The sequence below is a fragment of the Palaemon carinicauda genome, chromosome 40, assembly GCF_036898095.1.
Source record: "Palaemon carinicauda isolate YSFRI2023 chromosome 40, ASM3689809v2, whole genome shotgun sequence".
Taxonomy (NCBI): Eukaryota; Metazoa; Arthropoda; class Malacostraca; order Decapoda; family Palaemonidae; genus Palaemon; species Palaemon carinicauda.
This window is the reverse complement of record NC_090764.1, coordinates 337,514-360,533: the sequence shown is the minus strand read 5'-3', so window position 1 is coordinate 360,533 and position 23,020 is coordinate 337,514. Positions and strand designations below refer to the sequence as shown.

The following is a 23,020-nucleotide window of genomic DNA, read 5'->3' as shown; positions in this document are numbered from 1 at the left end:
AAGAATGAGACCAACCTGACCTCTCTATGATGAAAATTAAGGCTGTTAGAGCAATTTAAAAAACGTATATTGCAAAATGTCCTTGAAAAAGAAAAGGCCTGGGGTTAAGGGTTGGAAAGTTCAAATAGCTTGGGGGTAAAAGGGTTAATGAAGATAGAGGAATGTAATATTCAGAGGTATGTACAGGTACTGTACAGTAAGTGTATTTTGTGTTCCTTCCGTTGTGGGTATGCATTCACGTACTAAAACCTAAGGAAATTAATACAGTATACTGTACTGCTGAATTTTCAATATTAAACTTAGCCGGTGATTATATAAGCTGCAGCTCTGCTGCTCGACAGAAAACTCTACGTTCAAAATCCGCCAGCGATCGCTATGCAGGTAGGGGGTGTACATCAACAGCGCCATCTGTCGTGCAGGTACTCAGTACTCAATGTAAACACAGAACTCAATTTTCTCTCTGTCGTGCCACCGGCAAGACCTACTAATTCGCTGTTGCTAACTGGATTGGTTTTCACATCTTTTTGGTGAAGTACACATTTCTAGTTTTGAGCTTTCGCTTTGCAGGCTTTATCTTCAATACATCCTTGCTTTCTTTTGTTGATATCGGATTATTTGTTGATGACTTTGGATAGTTTTTGAATTCCCCTTTGACTAATTCAAAATGGCTGACCCTTCTCAAGTCCCTAAATTCAGGAAGTGTAATGCTAGGGACTGTTCAAGGCGTCTTCCGAAGGCCTCTATCGATCCTCACACCGTTTGTTCCAATTGTCGGGATAAAACCTGTCAATTGGAAGATCGATGTGAGGAATGTGTTGGGCTTTCGGAATTCGATTTTATCGAATTCCAGAAATATACACGTAGGCTAGAGAGAGATAGAGTCAGGAGAAGTTCGTCTCGCTCCGTTGAATTTTCCTCTCCTCATGCCCCACAACCTATTCCTTCCCCTGTAGTGGTTGCTCCTGCTCCCCCTTCTAGCACTCAAGAACCTTCGATGGCAGATATGATGCGTGCCATCCAAGCTCTGGGTGAGAGAGTCGAGTCCTTGGCTAGTGACCGTAACCAGCTCATGGCAGACGTCAAGGAGCTGAAGTGTAAGAGTGCAGTGGGTAGTGATAAAGTGAGTGATAGTGTTGTGGATAGTGTTGCGCTTGAGGGTTCGTCTGTTCGTGCCTGTCGTCCTCCCAGTCCGGGACCTCTTGCAAGCTCCCAAGCCCAGGGGAGAAGCAATGTCGTACGACCAAAGGGTTCGAGAGGCTTTAATCAGCGAACAGACGTTCCCTCTGTGGTTTCGGGCGTATCTACCCAAGATCGCCCCACCCACACAAAGACGAGAGAGCCCATTTATTCCTCGTCTGCGGAAGAGGTTTCTCGTAAGAAACCATGGACCAAGGTCTCGCGGCCTCTTAAGCGCAAGTCGGTCCCTTCCGCGCAAGTCCAACGGCCCAGTTGTAGCCACTGGGTCAGTTCGGACTCGCTGCAGTCTTCCGACGACTGCTCACCTCCTAAGAGAGGCAAAGCGGTACCGCATCAGGCAGTCACACCGTCTGTTGCCGCACCTGCTCCTGTAGACCCTAAGTGGTCTTTGCTGCAGACCATGCAGTCTCAGTTAACGTCATTGATGCAGGACTTTCGTGCGGAGAAGGTTGACGCTGCACCAACCTCTAGCCTACAACCACCCACGGTTGTGCGTCCTGTGGACGCTGAGGCGACCTTCTGCTGCACTCCAGCTGAGAGAGTCCCGCCACCCATGCGTTCCAGTGTACCCTGCCAGCCGCATGTTGACGTTCAGCGACGCACGGAACCTTCCGTTGACGTTCGCGAGGTACAACAACAGTCTAAGTTGTTTTGTTTTGACGCGGTGCGTCAACCTCCGCAACCCAGTGTGGTTACCTCTGCTCGCCCACATCAGACTAGACAGTCTGGAGTAGACGCTATGCGTCCCCGCGCTGCTATGGTTGTTGCCAGTTCACAGACTGGGCAACAGTTCCATGACGTTGCGTCCGGTTCAGTCACGCGTGCACCCGTGCTGCCGGACTCAGCTGACCAGCCGATTCCTACTCCTTTGCCGCTTCCTCCTCAATTCTCAGATGATGGACTCTCTGATGATGACGACGCGGCACACATTGATGACCCACATACGGACCTTGACGAACTTAAGACCACGCAACCCTCTTTGGACTTTAGAAAAGTTCTTGCTCTGTTCAAAGAGATGTATCCGGACCAGTTTGTGTCTGCGGCTCCACGCTCCCCTCCGTCAGAGTTTGCTTCAGGTACGCAGTCATCCGCGCCTGCCTTTACGAAACTCGTCCTCGCCCGCTCGTCCAAGAGAGCTTTACGAGTTTTAGGAGATTGGATGCAGTCCAAAAAGAACCTAGGGAAGACAGCGTTTACGTTTCCCCCTGCGAAACTCTCTTCCAGATCGAGCGTCTGGTATGCCACGGGAGAAGTTCTCGGCTTGGGAGTTCCTGCCTCTGCCCAGGGCGACTTCTCAAGCCTGGTAGACTCTCCCCGCAGGCTAGCCATGAGACGCTCTAAGATATGCTGGTCTCCTACGGACCTAGACCATCTGTTGAAAGGAGTGTTTAGAGCCTTCGAGGTCTTTAACTTTTTGGACTGGTGTCTGGGAGCTTTGAGCAGGAAGATCTCCCCGTCTGACAAGGAATCTTCCTTGCTCATAATGTCCTGCATGGACAAGGCCATACGTGACGGTTCTAGTGAGCTTGCGGCTTCGTTCGTATCCGGGGTCCTCAAGAAACGGGAGAACCTTTGCTCTTTCCTGTCAGCTGGAGTAACACCGTGTCAGAGATCAGAACTTCTTTTTGCTCCTCTCTCAAAGTGCCTTTTTCCAGAGGACTTGATTAAGGAGATTGCTGCCTCTTTGATTCAGAAGGACACCCATGACCTGGTTGCGTCCTCTGCCCCGCAAAGCCACCCCTTTGCCTACCTTGTCAAGACCCAGGATGGACACTCCAGCGTCCAGATTCATTCCGCCCTTTCGTGGCAGAGCCTCCAGCAGAGGAGGTGCTCGTGCCGAAGGGAGACATGGGAAGAAGAAAGGTACCAAGTCCTTTAAAGGCAGAGTCTGACTGCCTCCTTCTTCAGACAGCAGTGGGAGCCAGACTCAAGAACTTCTGGCAGACCTGGGAGAAAAGAGGCGCAGATGCACAATCTGTGAAGCTGCTCAGAGAAGGGTACAAGATCCCGTTTGTACGCAAACCCCCTCTAGCAACGTGTCCCATCGATCTCTCTCCCAGGTACAGAGAGGAAGACAAGAGACGAGCTTTGAAGCAGGAAGTGTCTCTCTTACTAGAAAAGGGAGCGGTAGTCAAAGTCCGGGACCATCAATCCCCGGGCTTCTACAACCGTCTCTTCTTAGTGGTAAAGAAGACAGGAGGGTGGAGGCCGGTGCTAGACGTCAGTGCGCTGAATGTCTTTATCACAAAGCAGACGTTCGCCATGGAGACCACAAAGTCCGTTCTAGCAGCGGTCAGAAAGGAAGACTGGATGGTCTCTTTAGACCTAAGGGACGCATACTTTCACGTCCCCATCCACCCAGACTCCCAACCTTTTCTGAGATTCGTTTACGAAAAGGTTGTCTACCAATTTCAAGCCCTGTGCTTTGGCCTAAGCACAGCTCCTCTTGTGTTTACGAGGCTGATGAGGAATATAGCCAAATTCCTTCATTTAGCGGACATCAGAGCCTCCCTCTATTTGGACGACTGGCTTCTAAGAGCCTCTTCCAGTCGTCGCTGTCTGGAGAATCTAAAGTGGACTCTAGATCTGATCAAGGAATTGGGTCTCCTGGTCAATATGGAAAAGTCTCAACTGGTCCCATCCCAAACTATTGTGTATTTAGGGATGGAGATTCACAGTCAAGCTTTTCGGGCTTTTCCGTCGGCCCCCAGAACAAGTCAAGCCCAGGTATGCATCCAGAACATGCTGAAGAAGGAACGATGTTCAGTCAGACAGTGGATGAGTCTGATAGGGACGCTATCATCCCTGGAACAGTTCGTTTCGTTAGGGAGACTACACCTCCGTCCCCTTCAATTTCACCTAGCTGTTTACTGGAAAAAGGACAAGACGCTAGAAGCGGTCTCGATCCCCATTTCCGAGAAGATGAAGTCGTCCCTGACTTGGTGGAAGGTCAGTATCAGCCTCAGAGAGGGTCTGCCCCTGGCTGTTCAGACCCCCAACCACGTTCTCTTCTCGGACGCATCGGACACGGGCTGGGGTGCGACATTAGACGGTCGGGAATGCTCGGGAACTTGGAACTCGCATCAAAGAACGTTACATATCAACTGCAAGGAGCTACTGGCAGTTCATCTGGCCTTGAAAAGCTTCAAGTCCCTCCTTCAAGGCAAAGTGGTGGAGGTGAACTCGGACAACACCACGGCTTTGGCGTACATCTCCAAGCAAGGAGGGACCCATTCTATGACGTTGTACGAGATCGCAAGGGACCTCCTCACCTGGTCAAAAGATCTAAACCTTTCTCTAGTAACGAGGTTCATCCAAGGCAACTTGAATGTCATGGCAGATTGCCTCAGTCGGAAGGGACAAATCATTCCAACAGAATGGACCCTACACAAGGATGTGTGCAAGAGACTGTGGGCCACATGGGGCCAGCCTACCATAGATCTCTTCGCAACCTCGATGACCAAGAGGCTCCCAATATATTGCTCACCAATCCCGGACCCAGCAGCAGTTCATATAGATGCCTTTCTACTGGATTGGTCACATCTAGACCTATATGCATTCCCCCCGTTCAAGATTGTCAACAAGGTACTGCAGAAGTTCGCCTCTCACGAAGGGACAAGGTTGACGTTAGTTGCTCCCCTCTGGCCCGCGAGAGAATGGTTCACCGAGGTACTTCAATGGCTAGTGGACGTTCCCAGAACTCTTCCTCTAAGGGTGGACCTTCTACGTCAGCCACACGTAAAGAAGGTACACCAAGGCCTCCACGCTCTTCGTCTGACTGCCTTCAGACTATCGAAAGACTCTCTAGAGCTAGAGGCTTTTCGAAGGAGGCAGCCAGGGCGATTGCTAGAGCAAGGAGGACATCCACTCTTAGAGTCTACCAGTCGAAGTGGGAAGTCTTTCGAAACTGGTGCAAGTCAGTATCAGTATCCTCGACCAGTACCTCTGTAACCCAAATAGCTGACTTCCTATTATACCTGAGGAAAGAAAGATCTCTTTCAGCTCCCACTATCAAAGGTTACAGAAGCATGTTGGCATCAGTCTTCCGTCACAGAGGCTTAGATCTTTCCAACAACAAAGATCTACAGGACCTCCTTAAGTCTTTTGAGACCACGAAGGAGCGTCGTTTGGCTACACCTGGTTGGAATTTAGACGTGGTACTAAGATTCCTTATGTCAGAAAGGTTCGAGCCACTACAATCAGCCTCCTTTAAAGATCTCACTTTAAAGACTCTTTTCCTGGTTTGCTTGGCCACAGCTAAAAGAGTCAGTGAGATTCACGCCTTCAGCAGGAACATCGGATTTTCATCTGAAACGGCTACATGTTCTTTACAGCTTGGTTTTCTAGCCAAAAACGAGCTACCTTCTCGTCCTTGGCCGAAATCGTTCGATATTCCAAGCCTTTCTAATATGGTTGGAAATGAACTAGAAAGAGTCTTATGCCCTGTTAGAGCTCTTAAGTTCTATTTAAGACGAATTAAACCTTTACGAGGACAGTCAGAAGCTTTATGGTGTTCTATTAAGAAACCTTCTTTGCCTATGTCAAAGAATACCTTATCCTATTATATCAGACTGTTGATACGAGAAGCTCATTCCCATCTGAGTGAGGAAGACCAAGCTTTGCTGAAGGTAAGGACACATGAAGTTAGAGCTGTCGCAACTTCAGTGGCCTTTAAACAAAATAGATCTCTGCAGAGTATAATGGACGCAACCTATTGGAGAAGCAAGTCAGTGTTCGCGTCTTTTTATCTTAAAGATGTCCAGTCTCTTTACGAGAACTGCTACACCCTGGGACCATTCGTAGCAGCGAGTGCAGTAGTGGGTGAGGGCTCAACCACTACATTCCCCTAATTCCATAACCTTTTTAATCTTTCTCTTGAAATGTTTTTTATTGTTGTTTTTGGGTTGTCCGGAAGGCTAAGAAGCCTTTCGCATCCTGGTTGATTTGGCGGGTGGTCAAATTCTTTTCTTGAGAAGCGCCTAGATTAGAGGTTTTGATGAGGTCCTGTAGTATGGGTTGCAACCCTTGATACTTCAGCTCCTAGGGGTCGCTCAGCATCCTAAGAGGATCGCGAGGCTCCGTAAGGAAGACGTACTTAAAAAGGCAGAGTAATTATTCAAGTCGACTTCCTTACCAGGTACTTATTTATTTTATGTTTGTTATTTTGAATAACTGCTAAAATGAAATAAAAAATCCTTAGCTCATAATAATGTAAACATTTATTGCTGGTCTCTACCCACCCCCCTGGGTGTGAATCAGCTTATATAATCACCGGCTAAGTTTAATATTGAAAAATGTTATTTTTATAATAAAATAAATTTTTGAATATACTTACCCGGTGATTATATATTAAAGGACCCTCCCTTCCTCCCCAATAGAGACCCAGTGGACCGAGGAGAAAATTGAGTTCTGTGTTTACATTGAGTACTGAGTACCTGCACGACAGATGGCGCTGTTGATGTACACCCCCTACCTGCATAGCGATCGCTGGCGGATTTTGAACGTAGAGTTTTCTGTCGAGCAGCAGAGCTGCAGCTTATATAATCACCGGGTAAGTATATTCAAAAATTTATTTTATTATAAAAATAACATATTATGTAGATATGAGGTAGGGTTCCATGCTTGTATAGGACCAGAAAAGCAGCCTTTAAAGTAAAGTAGTTTCATCTGAAAATATGAAAATAGTTAAGTTATTCTTTCGTAATTTTGATAGATTACATAAACAATTATTAAGTTTTATTTTACAGCAGTTAAAATTATATTTGGGTGGTTTTTCCTTTCATATTGTAATCATAATTATTAATTGTTATTAGCAGATCAATTTCATTTTGTGTTATGTAAATGGCCACTTTGGTGCTATCAGAATATAATTATTTTTAATACTTAAAATTTAACTATATTCTGAGGACTTGAATTCTTAAGTTACTAATACTAATAACAAAGAAGGTTTAGTAATTATATAATGCTTTTTTTCTATCTCATGCTTAATGAATACTAATCAGTGCTCTCACATTCCTTTTTCAATATTTCTTGAGCTAAATGTGAAAATAAGAATAGGTTTATTGCTTTACATGTGAATTCATTTTCTTTTTCAGAATTTTCTTTGGTGATTATTAATTTCGAAATAACCCATACCTTCCTTTTGTTTCACATCTCTTCTTTGTTTCCAGAGGAGCTTATATCGTTACCGTACCGAAGTGTGGAAACTGTAGCCGACTGGCTAAGAGGAGGTATAGATTAGAGACTTGGTCTCAGTATTACAGCATCTGGCACCACTAAAAAAAATTGATAATTTATCTAAAAGCAGCACCTTTAACTAGCTACTCACATGCCTGAAGCACTGTAGTTAGTTTTTCGGTGGGGTGGTTTCTTATCACAGTCCATTCCGCTTGTTATCATTGCCCTAAACTATCTTGTGTTTCAGTAAAGCTAAATTCTTTGCAGTTTTACCTTAAATGGAAAGCACTCTCGTTGCAAAATTCTACTTCTAATTAAGACATTCTTTGATGTTCAATAATTGATTGATTAATTTTGCATTTCCTGGCATCCTGACATCATAGGTCATTGATACCGATATCATTTATTATAAATAAACTATAATAGGAAATTCAATTTTAAACCATAAAAACAAACAGGTATAAAAATTTAATAGCTTTTAATGAAGCCAAGTTTCTAAAGGAAGTCACTTCATACATTAAAAGTATGATAGAAATTTCCTTGGTTTAGATTTATGAAGAGACCCAATATATATAATATAATCAGGAGAAATTCTTTAGTTCTTTCCCTTTTAACAGGTGATGGTCTTCATAAGTAGTATGGCAATGGTGTCTATAAAGAGATGGGCTAAATTAAGAGACAATCTTTTCACTGCAGATTATGTCAGCCTTACTTTGCTGGACAGATGTATATTTATAAATTCGTTCTCCCTCTGAATATATGAGGGATTTGGTAGACTTTTTTTTACTGTTAAATATAAAAATATAATCATATAAATCATTTCCAATATATGAAGTCTGCTTTCGTGTATTGTCTCCCAGTTTAGCACCATGTCATTTTTCTAATCTGGCTCTTGTTTTCCTCTTGAAATTAAGTCTTAAATTTTCGGTGGCCACGCTTAAATACGTTGCACTTCGGGTGATGGAATATTATGCAGTGCATTGAATGGACAATTTTATAATCATGTATAATACATACATACAGATACGAAGGCACTTCCCCCAATTTTTGGGGGTAGCCGACATCAAACAAATGAAACAAAAAAGGGGACGTCATGTATAATACTGTACAGTATTATTAGATTCTACTTAAATGACTGATCTTTTCCTTTTCAAACACTCCCAGGCTTTGGAAGATACAGTAAGAGGTAACACAGGTTTTTATTGTTTTTATTTTGTAATATACAGCTACTATAATCATTTAGGCATGCATGTATTGAGCTGTGTCCCGAAATCAAGGTTTTTTATGCTGAACAAGCAGACATAGTCTCTCTTCATAGTTTATATACAACATATCTATGGTATTTTTATGTTACTGATCTAAAGATATTTTATATCTTTTATTTATTACTTTTCATATAGTATATTTCCTTTCCTCACTGGGCTATTTTTCCTTGTTGTAACCCTTGGGCTTGATAGCATCCTGCTATTCCAACAAGGGTTGTAGCTTAGCTAGTAATAGTAATACTAATAATGATAATATACTCAGTTCTTAGTTATTGCAGTCCAATAATTAATTTTCATGACACAGCTGTGACAGTACAGTAATCAGTTTAGTACACAAATTAGAATTTTGTTGCACTGTATTAGTAGTTGTAGTTTAGTGTGCACTGTATTCAATAGCTCAAATCACATATTACTGAGCTGACCTATCCTGTACAATATTACAGTATATAAATGTATGATTTTACAAAATGGCAAATGTTTTGTGATGCATACATGACAACATCAGCGTTCAGATATATTGAAACTTCTGATATGAAAAAAAATTATCTTACATGTTAATGGTGTAATTACTCTCCACCAATTACTACAGGATGTACGTGTATCATTTCACATTTCTCAAAGTTAGAATCTCTTATACTTCGTCTTTTTACATATTGTTTTTCAATTGAGTTTCATAGCAGCTTCTTCATTGATGCTATTTCATTCTAATTGTCATACTGATTTCAGATTAAATCTAAATATTCCTTATTTCGTTGTGATTTTACTATTCTAAATATTGGTGGTCAGATTTCTTGATTTTGCTCGCCTTCCTCTTTTATTAGTATCCAAGCCAGTAGTCGATGTTTGGTTAACTGTCAGAAAGAGAAGGTACTTAATACTGAATTACAAAATGCAAGAGATAGGGTTAGATTTTGAAGATCTACAGTATAACACATTTTTTAAAGTTTTGGACCACTCCTTTTGAATTCTATTCCAATAGGTATATTCTTGATTTATGCTTCTCAAGTTATGTGAATAGCTCTCAAATTAAGACAATTGTTTTCCTGTTCCACTTCATTCCAGAGCTAGAGATATGGATATATTAAGTGATATCACTAATAGAAGTATTCTTTCTCAACAGTAATTTCAGATTGGGATCTGCATTTAGGTCAGATATAATTCAGTGTACAGTATTTTCTTTCTAATCTTTTATGTAAAGACTAGTGTATAGAAAAGGTCTTAGGAAGAATTAAAGACAACAATATACAGAAATACTGTTGCGATGAATGAATAACTATGGTGAAAATATAAAATATATATTTGGGGCGAGAAAATTCAACATTAAAGGGACACAAATTAAGATTATAGTTAGGTGGGATTAAGTTCAATGCACAGGTCGTTTGAATAAAAGAGCACAGTAACACTACAACTATAGACTATTTATGCCAATATAACCTCTTTTTCTGTAAATGAACTTTAGCATTTAGCATACAATACTGTATTTTAATGAAACAATAGATTTTATATGCAAAGGTTGCACAATGCTAACTTTCTAAATTTGAACATGAGAAATCTTGATTCGTAATCTTTGGACGAAGTACAAGACTTTAACAACATAAACTACGGTGATTGGGTACTCGTTCTCTATGATATTTTTTAAATGTATGGAGCTTTTACATGAATTTTCACCAACACACCTACGGCAACCTAGCACAGAGTACTTAACCACTAACAAACCGTATAATCTTTTAATTATCTTCTAGGAATCTGTCAAATTTAAACTTTTATACTGTACAGTATTTAAATAAACAAAATATTTGTTTTAAATCTAGAAATAAACAAAGTATAGCATAAATAAAGCATAAATAATTCTCTGTAAATTATTTTGACTATGAACTTTTGATGAATTTATTTAAGTTTGACACTAAATATGTCCTTGCTGAGGGTTTTAGAATTGGAAATACCATAAAGATGTGTGTAATTGAATATATGTATTTTCCTCTTTTATTTATTTCAAATATATAATGACGCTTTGGTCTTGCCTAAAGAGAAAAACCAGAGTTTAAACTATTCGACTTATTTCTTTGATGTTGCAGACACAGTTTATGCGGTGGTGGATTGTGGAGGAGGGACAGTGGATATCACGGTTCATCAGATGACAGACAAGGCGACTGGTCACTTGAAGGAGCTACATAAAGCAACTGGTGGACCCCATGGATCAAAAGGTAAGTGAATGAATCCTATTTTTCTGTTTTTGGCCTTTCTTCAAACATGAAAATGGAATTGCCAGTTTTCATCAGACATGAAAATGGAAATGCCAGTTTCCATGTCATGTAAATGGAATTGCCTGTCTTCATCAGACATGAAAATGGAATTGCCAGTTTTCATCAGATGTGAAGATGGAATTGCCAGTTTTCACTAGTCATGTAAATGAAATTGCCTGTTTTCATGAAATGTGAAAATGGAAATGCCAGTTTTCAGGAGTCATGTAAATGGAATTGCCTGTCTTCATCAGACATGAAAATGAATCGTCAGTTTTCATCAGACATGAAAATGGAAATGCCTGTCTTCACCAGACATGAAAACGCAATTGCCAGCTTTCTTCAGATGTGAAAATGGAATTACCAGTTTTATTAAATCATGCAAATCATTTATTTTTTTCATGAACTTTTCCAGGTGTGGATGATGAGTTTGAACGTTTATTGGAGACAATATTTGGAGCAGATTTCATGCAAACCTTCCGGCAGCAGAGACCAGCTGCTTACGTAGACCTCATGATTGCGTTTGAGTCAAGAAAACGTAATGCTTCTCCGTACAGAAGTAACCCACTAAACATTGCCCTCCCATTTTCATTCATTGACCTCTTCAGAAGATTCAGAGGAAAAGATGTAAGTCGTACTGCTAATGAACTTCTCCAGTATTATACATATGAGTTGAAGACTTTTTCAGCTGTGAGGCATTGTGTTTCAAGTGGTTAATTTTACTTCTTAGAAGGTAGTCACCAGAAAAGCGTGTCTTTCTTCAGAACAGTACAGACTACCTATTACTCGGTAGTTCTTTTTTTTTCTTACAAGTTACATCACAAGAAAAATGTCTTATTATTCAAAATAGTAAAGATTTTCTATCTTCCATAGATCTCCCCTTATGGAGACAGGAATCAGTGGCAATAATCACCTTTTTTGCCAGTCTTTTCTTAAATATGCTGTACTGTAGAATGAAACTTTTTTCATATACCTACATCTAGTTGCTGTATTGTTTCTGTATCAATGACACTGGTAGTCACAATACCAGAGGCTTTGCAATAGATCAGTTAATGCTCTTTGGCTATGTCACCCTTGCCCTAATGGAAGTGAGACCAGTTCATCAAAGTTACTATAGATTTTATCCAATTTGTTTAGAACTGAAAATACTTGGGTGTACTTTTATTAAGTGATATATAGGAAAATCCTATTTTGAATTTATGCTCAGTAGACTTCTTGATTATAATTTTGACTTGAAGTACTGTATATTTATTTAAGCATTTGTGTGATGTCATATCTTCAAAATTATTAATGTTTTTTTGGGCTTGGCCATGTCGTCCTGATGGAAGCTACCATTAGGAACCTTCCATCAGGACGACATGGCTATCTCACCCAAAAATAGATTTTTCGCTTCACTCAAAATCTGTTATTTGGTACTTTTATTTTACAGTTGATTACTGATCACTTAATTTTTTTTCAAGGTGGAATGGGCTATGAAGAAGCACCAGAATTTAGGCGTCAAATGGTCAGCTCAGGGTATGCTGAGAGTTGAGCAAGACACAATGAGACAACTCTTCATGCCAACACTTACCAGTATTACTCAGGTAAAGATTTTGATATTAATTACCTGATATTTAATTTTATTATTAAATTTTGACCACAATAAAGGCAATAATGTTTAGTTGAAAGAAATGCCAATGGTATGGCCTAAATACAGAATAATGCATATATTTCATATCACAAGAAGGTGAGCTGCCATACGTAAGCCAGAAGCTGTGTACATAGAAATTATCTTAACTTTTTTTATTTCACGATTACATTTCTAATCTACTTCATTTCACTTATCTATTAACCCTTTTACCCCCAAAGGACGTACTGGTACGTTTCACAAAACACATCCCTTTACCCTTATGGACGTACCGGTACGTCCTTGCAAAAAACTGCTATTTACAATTTTTTTTTGTATATTTTTGATAATTTTTTGAGAAACTCCAGGCATTTTCCAAGAGAATGAGACCAACCTGACGTCTCTATGACAAAAATTAAGGCTGTTAGAGAAATTTAAAAAATATATACTGCAAAATGTGCTTGAAAAAAATAACCCTTGGGGGTTAAGGGTTGGAAAGTTCCAAATAGCCTGGGGATAAAAGGGTTAATATCTTCTTATTAAATTACACCATTATATTATCATTTAAATGTTTTCTGTACAGGCAATTGAAGCAGTATTATCAGCCCCAGAGGTTAATCACCTTCAGTATATGTTTCTAGTGGGAGGATTCGCAGAATCTGAACTTCTACAGAAACACATTCGTGATACGTTTGGGCACAGAGTCAATGTTATTATTCCACAGGTGAGCTACTTTCTTTGGAAATTCCCCAAGTGATAATTTTTAATTCTTTTATATACGTATTTAGGACAAGAATTTCTATTGTAATGTCTCCATTGAATTATAGGTGTCCAAACAAACTAAATAGGTACAGTATTGTGAAAGTTAGATTGATGAGGGACCTTGATAAGTGTGTCTCAAGATAAAAGTAAATGGCACAGTGTGTGTGGTGGGAGTTTGATCCACTACTGATGAACCTTTTGTATAGGTACATAGTACGAGACACTCTACATAGTGAAAGTATTCTATCCTCGATTCAAACGTTATACAGTATTTTGAATGGAGCAGTGACGGATGTATTTTTCCAGGGAGCCATGGCTAGGTGAAACAGCTTACTGTTGGAAAAAAGTTATGTACTGTATAATGTTTATACAGTACTGTAGTCGAGTATATTGTACAATAGTTAGAAATGCTGTCTATACGACTCCTATAAAATTTTAGGCAATTCTTGATTCCAAATTTACTTGTGAAACATTTGATCAGTTTCTTCTTCATTTGTACAAAAAATTAGATTATTGAGTCTTTTTAAGATTTTTGGAGATCAATCTTCTGAAGTGTTTTAGTTCTTTCATTCTGTCTTGTAGTATAATCTCTGACTCTGGTCCCACCATTCAGGTAGTTCTTTATGCATTTTGCATAAGATTTTTCATAAGTCTGACCATCCTTTGTATTCAGATCTTCCCTTACTGTACCATCCTGTATGTAATATTAGATATGCAGTTAAAATTAAGTCGTGCCTTCTCTATCATAAGGCTCATTACTACAGAGTATTCTACAAGTATTATTCCAGCTGTGACCAGATTTTGGAATGATCTTTCTAATCGGGTAGTTAAGTTAGTGGAACTTCAGTCAAACTTGCAGCAAATGTTTTTATGTTGAACAGCCTAACATAAGTTTCTTGATATTTATATATGACAGATCTCCATTTTACTGTTATAAGTGACCTTCAATTATTCATTACTTCTCATATACATTGCTTCCTTATTTCCTATCCTCACTGGGCTATTTTACCCTGTTGGAGCAATTGGCTTATAGAATCCTACTTTTCCAAGTAGGTTTATAGCTTAGCTAGTAATAACAATGTTAATAACTTATGAAACCTTTTTGTCTTACCAATATGCCTTACACATTTTGGTCAAACAATGTTAATAACTTATGAAACCTTTTTGTCTTACCAATATGCCTTACACATTTTGGTCAAACAATGTTAATAACTTATGAAACCTTTTTGTCTTACCAATATGCCTTACACATTTTGGTCGGCCACTCGGTCTTACTATCACCACTTTTCCTGTAGTCCGATCAGATCTTCGCAGCTTTCTTTTTTTTATTCTTCCTTTTCACGACCATTGTCATCACCACAACTTTCTCGTCAGAGTATTTCTTCTCTAGAAGATTTTATTTTGAGGTCTGGTTGCTTATTACCCTTTTATTATAAAGATTACTTTCTTTTTCAATGAAAGTATTTTCTTAGATTCAATACTTATGCTGGAAACTTTGTAGACTAAGGGAAATTTTATAGCTTCTTTTTTATAAAGACTTTAAATTCATGAATTTTACTCTTGACTCCTGATGGATTAGCTTACTATGCTTTTCCTCTTCAAAATATCAAGAACATTCTTTCACCAACATAAATTCAATATTGACAGTATATTACCCTCAGCAAGAAGGGGTTACAGACCTGTATTGTGTTATTAAACATGTTACAAATCTTCCACGACTCAACGTGACTATGAAGTGCCATCGACTGGGAAACCCAACTATTAAGTCTGTTATTGGAGACTTTCAAGAAAGGCTGCAAGCTTGATCTTATAAAAATATAGTAGCAAAAAATTAGCACTGAACTTGTACCAGGCAATGTACAGTAATCAATTACAAATATTGCTGCATGCTTGATCTTATAAAAATACAATAAAAAAAAATTTACCAATGAACTTGTACTAGGCAATGTGATCAATTACAAATATTAACTCTACAGACACCCCCCCCCCCCCCCCCCCTGGAGGATGACTGAGCAATGATCATATGTATTCCACCCGTCTGGTGATTATGAGCAATCTTTGAACTAGTTTACCTTCCTTAAAAAAGAGGGAGTCATTATCATTATAGAAAAAGCTCACAAAGATGAAACTTTTCTTAAATGGTCCTCATGCTTGGTCCAAGAAGTATACTTGAAGTTAGTATCTAATTTTTGAGACATGATAATCTTCTTGAAATGACCAAACATTCAAAATTATGTTGTCTAGCATTTCCACTAACCATGAAATTCATGTTCTCAAGAGAAGTCACTTCCATTCAAAATATTTTCATCAGAACACTCCTGTGCCCACTATTTTATAATAGATACATGTCTAGCAAAATTACACTTGTCAGAATTTTTTTTGGAGATTTTTTTTTTTTGAGATGTGGATACAGTAACAGAGAAAGAATTCAAGTTATATAGTTTCCATAATAATGGTAATAGCACTGAATATTCATAAAAGCCTTTTTAATATCTAAATATTCATAAAAGCCTTTTTAATATCTTAAATAAAGTCCGTTACTAATAATCTAGAACCTAAGTTGTTGGTAGTAGTTTCAGCTTGTTTTCTTTGAAAAGCAAATTAAAACATTCTTTACTTCTGTAGAGGACATATAATTTTCATGCTATTCATAAAATATTTATAGAATTTCACTTGATTATGTGCAAATCTTATTTCTCCTGAATAGGGCATGGGCTTGGCCATATTACGAGGTGCTGTACAGTTTGGTTTAGATCCAGGCGTCGTGACCGTACGACGTTCTCGTCTGACGTACGGCGTCGGCGTTCTCAATCGTTACCAGCGAGGAGTTCATCCCCCCGACAAGAGAGTTGTTGCTGCTGGATCAGAGTGGTGTGCAGATGTCTTGGATAGATTTGTAGCTGTTGATGAGAGCGTAGCAATAGGCGATGTAGTCGTTCGCCCTTACACTCCTGCCACTCCAGGGCAGTCTACAGTCATATTGCACTTATATGCAACTCACAGACATGATGCAAAGGTAAGATTTTGTTATACTTTTTCATGCGTGCTGCATATGTGGCACTATATACAGTATTTGTATTACACATGTAATTACTGAAATCTGATTGGTGAAGCCTGGAAATGTGGATATAATGCAAACTATTTGTCATTGACAAGAATTCTTTGTATATCAAAATTACTTTAACATTCGATGCGACGATATCAAGGTAAAAGACTCAATACAAAATATTTTCTCTAACAATTTTCAAGTTAATGTTCACAGGCAAATTTGCTCTAGCATACCTCTGTGATTAGCAACAATAGCTATGTTTCGAAGATGCAATAACTTCTAGGGATTAGTTGCTTAAAAAAACATTTAGACAGCCAAGCATAATAGGTAAAAACCATGCTTCACTATCGTCACTAAATGTCATTCTTTCACGACAAAACTAGAAACAGCAATGTGTGGAAGATAGTACTGTAATGGACTTCCTATATATTACATTCCTGAAGAGTTTTTTAAATCAATGTGGAAAGTTACTGATTATTCTTACCTTCAATTGATGAAATACAATTGACTGAAATTCCAATTTTATAGTCAAAGTTAACAAGAAGTGTTGGGAGGATTGCTTCCACTTGTTGTACAGTTGTCCCTATTAATTCTGTTACACTTCATGGGAAGTTAAGGAGGCGTCTGACAGCTGTACATTGTAGCATGTAACGATATGTCTAGAAAAAGGAAACCATCATGATTCAGAAAGGCAACTAAAATGTTCTTGAAGTAAATTTGAAGAATTGATGAGCTGGAAGTTCTTGATCATGTAGGAATGGCCACATTACATCCTTGAGTCTGCTGATACAATTGTCCAATGAGAAGACTAGCTGCTGTTATTTCTATCAGCATACCACGGAACTGTATTTCATCCTCTGCATGGGTGTGAGGCATTATTTCTCCCTTGATCACGATTCCTAGGTGGTGACGAAAGGAAAACAGTCTGTCTCGATCCTGGAGGACGACAGGATCGGCCAATCATCAAGATAGTTGTACCTCAAAAGACTACTATAATACCGTTCGAACGGGGACCAGGTTGGCGAGAGTAACTTGAGTGTTAATGGTCCAAAGGAGAGCTTTGAAATGAGTCAGACCGGTGTCAACTTCTCCACAGGAAGATTTGACTGCACAAGTCTAGAGAACCGTCATGGATGACTTCGAGCACATTCTTCTTCATTCCTTTCACTTCAACCACAATTGCCAGTGTTCGGCGATTCTGGAAAGTAGGACAGGAAGGCAACAGCGTGCAAGTGAGACCTGGTGAAAGATGGCAGTTTCCATCCTGGAAGACTTATAACACTTCAACTCTGCTATGTAATGCTGCTATTTTGCCTCAGAGCTCAACAGGCAATCCCAAACGTGGCGGCTCGAGGAGGGGAATCCCGATTTTAGCATCCCATCCCTCCATTGACTGGCCAAATTAGGGGTTAAAAGGTGGAGCATTGTCCTCACTTTTGTTAGTGGAGGAAGTGGATGGAGGTGCAGATCTGGCTCTCAAGGATGCAGGAGTCTTTTTCAACGTTGACTTCAACAGTGATACAAAAAGCTCTAGTTGTTGTAACTATTGAAAGGCCTGGGTCCTTAAAGCTAACTGCCCAATGGATCAAAGAGTCGTGGGCTCCCTTACTTCATAGGAGCTTCCACATCGTTCAGCAGGAATAGGCCTGCAGACTCATCACTGGGATGCCCCATTCCTTCTGGAGTGCCTCCTCTAACCCAACTTGTCTTGTGAAATGGGAGGCAACTGCATCCCTCCTCATCAGGATCTAGTTGACCTAGTGTAATGCGGCAAGAATGCCATTGCTTTCGCGACCAAGAGGAGAAAGTCCGTACACTTCTTCCATGTCTCTCCCTGGGCCGTGGAAACAAACACAACTGCCCCGGACCCGAGGTATATCCCAGATGTTCCTTGAAGGGAAGCTATGGAAGCAGACTTAAGGGCCGAGAATTCTGTGACCTCGTGTTTAGTCTCTGCCGGATTCCACTCTATCAGTACTGCTACTGCAGGATTGATGGGAAGAAGCAACATGTTTGTTCTTACCAGAACGTGTAAGCTCTTTTGTCGAGAAAGCAAAGGGGCCAGGATCTTGTTTGAACGTCTCGAGTGTTGGGAATTCCTCGGACTGGAGATCTGGGAATTAACCCTATCAAAAGCCTCGCGAACAAGGACTGACCATGGCAACTCTACAGCGAGTTTGGACCCTTGAGTTACAGGTACCGAAGTTGTAATTGATGGCCGTCGTGCCTTCGCTTTTGGGAAACATGGCATGATTCCCCGAAGTCATTTAACTAGAGAAGGACCTCTTGGGTTTCGGTGATTATTCCAACTCTTCTGGGCAGCTGGTGTCCTGTATGAAGGCTTAACAGATGGCCAAGTCAAAGGTAAAGGAGGGTTGGGGAGGGAGAAAAGTGCTTATGCTTCTACCCCTGGTCAGCCTTCACAGATGTTGAGGATTTAGGTGCCGGCAACAACTGTGCGCCGGAAGACAGGTTCTAAAACAGGTTCCTCATAAGCAGGAGGCAAGGACTTGTTGACGATCACCATGTGTCTTGGCTCATCTGCTGGTGAAACAACCTAAGTGGAGGGCACAGCACAAGAAGGCTTTAAGGCCAGGACCTCCAGAAGCTTCATCAACATTGGGCCCTCAATACCCAAAGGTCTAAACTTCAGCAGGTTTCAGGTCCATATCCTCACACACATGGAGCACGGTATTGTAAAAGGCATACTAAGGTAGAGCCAAAGCCTAGAGGAATCCAAGAGTGAATGAGTTTTGTTAGAGAAAAAGGGTAGCCATATAGTTTCTATAGCATCAACTTAGGCTTTGCCCTCTTGAGAATTCCGCTTAGCTGTATATTTCTTCTTTCCGAAATCCACTCATTGCAGAGGCGAGTGGTCAAGTTGTCACAATGGGTTAACTACAATCAGTCATGTCCACCACACAAAGTACAAAGTTGATAGGGATCCTCAAAGGAGTTGCTCATGAATCTGCGGCACTTTTGGCCAAGTTTCCCAAGGAATACCTGCTCTTGGAGTAGCCATTACCAAATGAACACCACCTGGAAAAAACTAAAGGAATAGATCAGAACAGCCAACTTGAAGAGTCAGCAGAGTGTACCTTTTTGCAGGGCGAGACTGATGTCAACTTCTCCACAGGATGATTCAACTAAAAGTCTGGAGAACCTTCATGGACAACTTCGAGTACATTCTTCTGCATCGCTTTCACTGCCACAATCGCCAGTGTTCGGCGATTCCAGACGGTAGGACAGGAAGGCAAGCAGGTGAAAGAAAGCAATATCCATCCTGGAAGACTTGCAACACCTCAACTCTGCTCCATAATGCTGTCATTTTCCCCCAGAGCTCAACAGGCATTCCCAATCATGGTAGCTGGAAGAAGGGAATCCTGACTTTAGTATCCAATTCCTCCATTGACTGGCCAGATTAGGGGCTAAAAGGTGGAGTGGAGCATTGTCCATAATTTTGTTAGTGGAGGAAGTGGATGGCAGTGCAGATCAGGCTCTCAAGGATGCAGGAGACTTTTTCAACAGTGATACAGATCAAAGCTTTTGCTCTTGTAACTTTTGAAAGGCCGCGATCCTTAAAGCTACCAATGGATCAAAGAGTCGTGAGTTCCCTTACTTCATCGCAGCCTTCACATCCTTCTGCAGGAATAGGGCTGCAGAATCATTACTGGGATGCCCCATTCCTTGTGGAGTGCCTCCTCTAGCCCAACCTGTCTTGTGAAATGGGAGGCAACTGCATCCCTCCTCATCAGGATCTAGTTGACGTAGAGTAATGCGGGAAGAATACCAATGCATTCCCGACAAAGAGGACCAAGTCTGTGCACTTCTTCCATGTCTCTCCCTGGGCTGTGGCAACAAACACAACTGCCCCTGACCTGAGGCATATCCCGGGTATTCCTTGAATTGAAGGGAAGCTATGGAAGCAGACTTCAAGGGCTGAGAATTCTGTGACCTCATGCTTTAGTCTGCCGGATTCCATTCTATCAGTACTGCTACTGCAGGATTGATGGGAAGAGGTGTCATGTTTGTTCTTTCCAGAATGTAGAACCTCTGTCAAGAAAGCAAGGGGCCAGGATCTTGTTTGAATGTCTCGAGCATTGGGAATTCCTCAGACAGGGGATTTGGGAATTAACCCAATCAAAAGCCTCGCGAACAAGGACTGACCATGGCAACTCTACAGCGAGTTTGGACCCTTGAGTTACGGGGACCGAAGTGCCAATTGATGGCTGTCATCCTTTCGCTGATGGGAAATGTGACGAGATTCCCCAAAGTCATTTAACTAGTGAATGAGCACAAGGACCTTCTTGGGTTTTGGTGATCATTCCAACTTTTCTGGGCAACAGGTGTCCTGTATGAAGGCTAAGCAGATGGCAAAGTCAAAGGTACAGGAGGGTTGAGGAGGGAGAAAAGTGCGTATGCTTCTACCCCTGGTCAGCCTTCACAGATGTTAAGGATTTAGGTGCCGGCAACAACTGAGTGCTGGAATATAGGTTCTAAAACAGGTTCCTCATAAGCAGGAGGCAAGGACTTGTTGACGATCACCATGTGTCTTGGCTCATCTGCTGGTGAAACAACCTAAGTGGAGGGCACAGCACAAGAAGGCTTTAAGGCCAGGACCTCCAGAAGCTTCATCAATTTTGGGCCCCTCAGTACCCAAAGGTCTAAACTTCTGCAGGTCCATAAACTTACACACCTGCAGCACAGCACCGTAAAATGCATACTAAGATAGAGCCAAAGCCTAGAGGAATCCGAGAGTGAATGAGTGCTGAACTTTTGTTGGAGAAAAAGGGTAGTCATATAGTTTCTATGGCATCGGCTTAGGCTTTGCCCTCTTGAGAATTCCGCTTAGCTGTGTTTTTCTTCTTTCCGAAATCCACTCATTGCAGAGGCGAGTTTTCAAGTTGTCACAATGGGTTAACTACAATCAGTCATGCCCACCACAAAAAGTAAAGTTGATAGGGATCCTCAAAGGAGTTGCTCATGAATCTGCGGCACTTTTGGTCAAGTTTCCCAAGGTATACCTACTCTTGGAGTATCCATTACCAAATGAACACCACCTGAAAAAAAAAACTAAATGAAATATTTTAAGAGCCAATTTAAAGAGGCAGCTGTATACCTTTTTTCAGGGTCGAAATCAAAGTGAGACTTGTTCTGCCAGGTGGGCGAGTGTGACCTTCTACCCCCAGTAACTGTAATCACTTTTAACAATGTTGAAACGCCTGTACAGCTTCGCTGAATTCCAGCTATTTAACGATAAGTTTGTATTGTGTTGGAACAGTTTATGTGCTATTTACTACTAGAGATGCATTTCAACTTATATTTCTTTGAAACAAAGTCGCTATGTCAACTATTTGCTGTATTACAATTTTAATGTTACAAATTGATGATGTGCTGTGAACTACCTGTACAGTATTTTGTAAATTTAAATACTTTTTTTTTAGACTTATTAAATAGTTACAACTACTCTATTGGCTGTGTAACAATTTTACATAATTTTTTCTCTCTAGTTTGTTACAGAGGACGGCGTGCAACGTGTTGGCACCCTACACCTGGAGCTCGGAACCCCTCAGAATGACCATGAACCACACAGTGGAAGAAGAGAAATTACAGTCCACATGAAGTTTGGCGACACAGAAGTCAAAGCTTCGGCAGTCGATCACTTGACAGGTCAAGTTGTAAGAGCTAACATCGACTTCTTAACATTGTAGTGATAGTGTCGCCTTCTTCGGTTATTGCAAGATAAAATTATGGAACTTGCAGAAAGTAGTTCTGATGCTATTTAAGTATTCTATACGCAAACAGTTCTTGAGTAATATTTGTAAAATTATTTTCGTTTTGAACCTGAGTGGGAGATATATATTTCACTTTTTTCAAAGACGATATTTTTCACTACTGTAAAGATTTAACATTTTGTTCTAAATGATTTGAAAACTTTATTATCGAATTACTTTCATCCCTTTTGAACCTGAGTGGGAGATATACAAGACAATATTTTCCACTAAAGATTTAACACTTTGTTCTAAATAATGATTTGAAAACTTTCTAATCCAGTTACTTTTCCACGAACTTGGTTTGTATCCTATGGAAGGACTTCAAAATACACTAATATGCCAAAGGTTTGTAAATATTTGTACCTAATGTACTCTTGGAGATGTCACATTCCAGGATCTCTGAAATACAGACGTATTATAGGCCAAAGCTCTACTGTAGTTAACTTTAACAATGGAAATTATTTCCATTATTAGATGTAAGTTAAATTTTCTCAGATGTCTGTATAGTAAACATCTGTACTCATTTTCTCAGTTTTATATATCCAAAGATCTTTCCCTTGTGTAGACCGAGTCACATTCTAAAATTTAACTTGAAAATATTTTAAATTATCGTAAACCACTTGAAAGTTCCGCATAAAAATTTCACATAATTTGATAAACTCGGTCTTCTAGTCAACTTCCGTTAAAAGGGAAAGATCTTTTGAGACAACCAATTGATACGTTCAAGAGTTGGAAGCGGAGATGATGTTCTGACTTGCGTATTATCCAAGGAAGTTGTCACTAAAAGCCAGAACGTTATCTTCCCTCACTTGTATATAATTTCACTCAATATGTTTAAGCAGTTTGTGAAAAGTCCATGATTATTCACGGAAATATATGTAATATTAAAACATCAATGATAGATTATATAGTTGCAAACTGCACCTCAAAATAATAAAATGAATGATGAT

The 23,020-nt window shown here is 40.2% G+C and overlaps 1 protein-coding gene across 1 annotated transcript in view; it reads left to right on the top strand.

Moving 5' to 3' along the window:
• The window catches only part of LOC137631643 (heat shock 70 kDa protein 12A-like), a 36,520-nt gene extending 13,555 nt beyond the window's left edge, over positions 1 to 22,965 (top strand). Inside the window, 7 exon segments of the mRNA XM_068363516.1 lie at positions 7,368 to 7,427; positions 10,715 to 10,843; positions 11,295 to 11,506; positions 12,340 to 12,462; positions 13,069 to 13,209; positions 15,955 to 16,263; positions 21,807 to 22,965. Coding sequence (XP_068219617.1) covers positions 7,368 to 7,427; positions 10,715 to 10,843; positions 11,295 to 11,506; positions 12,340 to 12,462; positions 13,069 to 13,209; positions 15,955 to 16,263; positions 21,807 to 22,007 — 1,175 coding nt within the window. The 3' untranslated portion in view covers positions 22,008 to 22,965.
• The last annotated feature ends 55 nt before the right edge of the window (positions 22,966 to 23,020 follow it).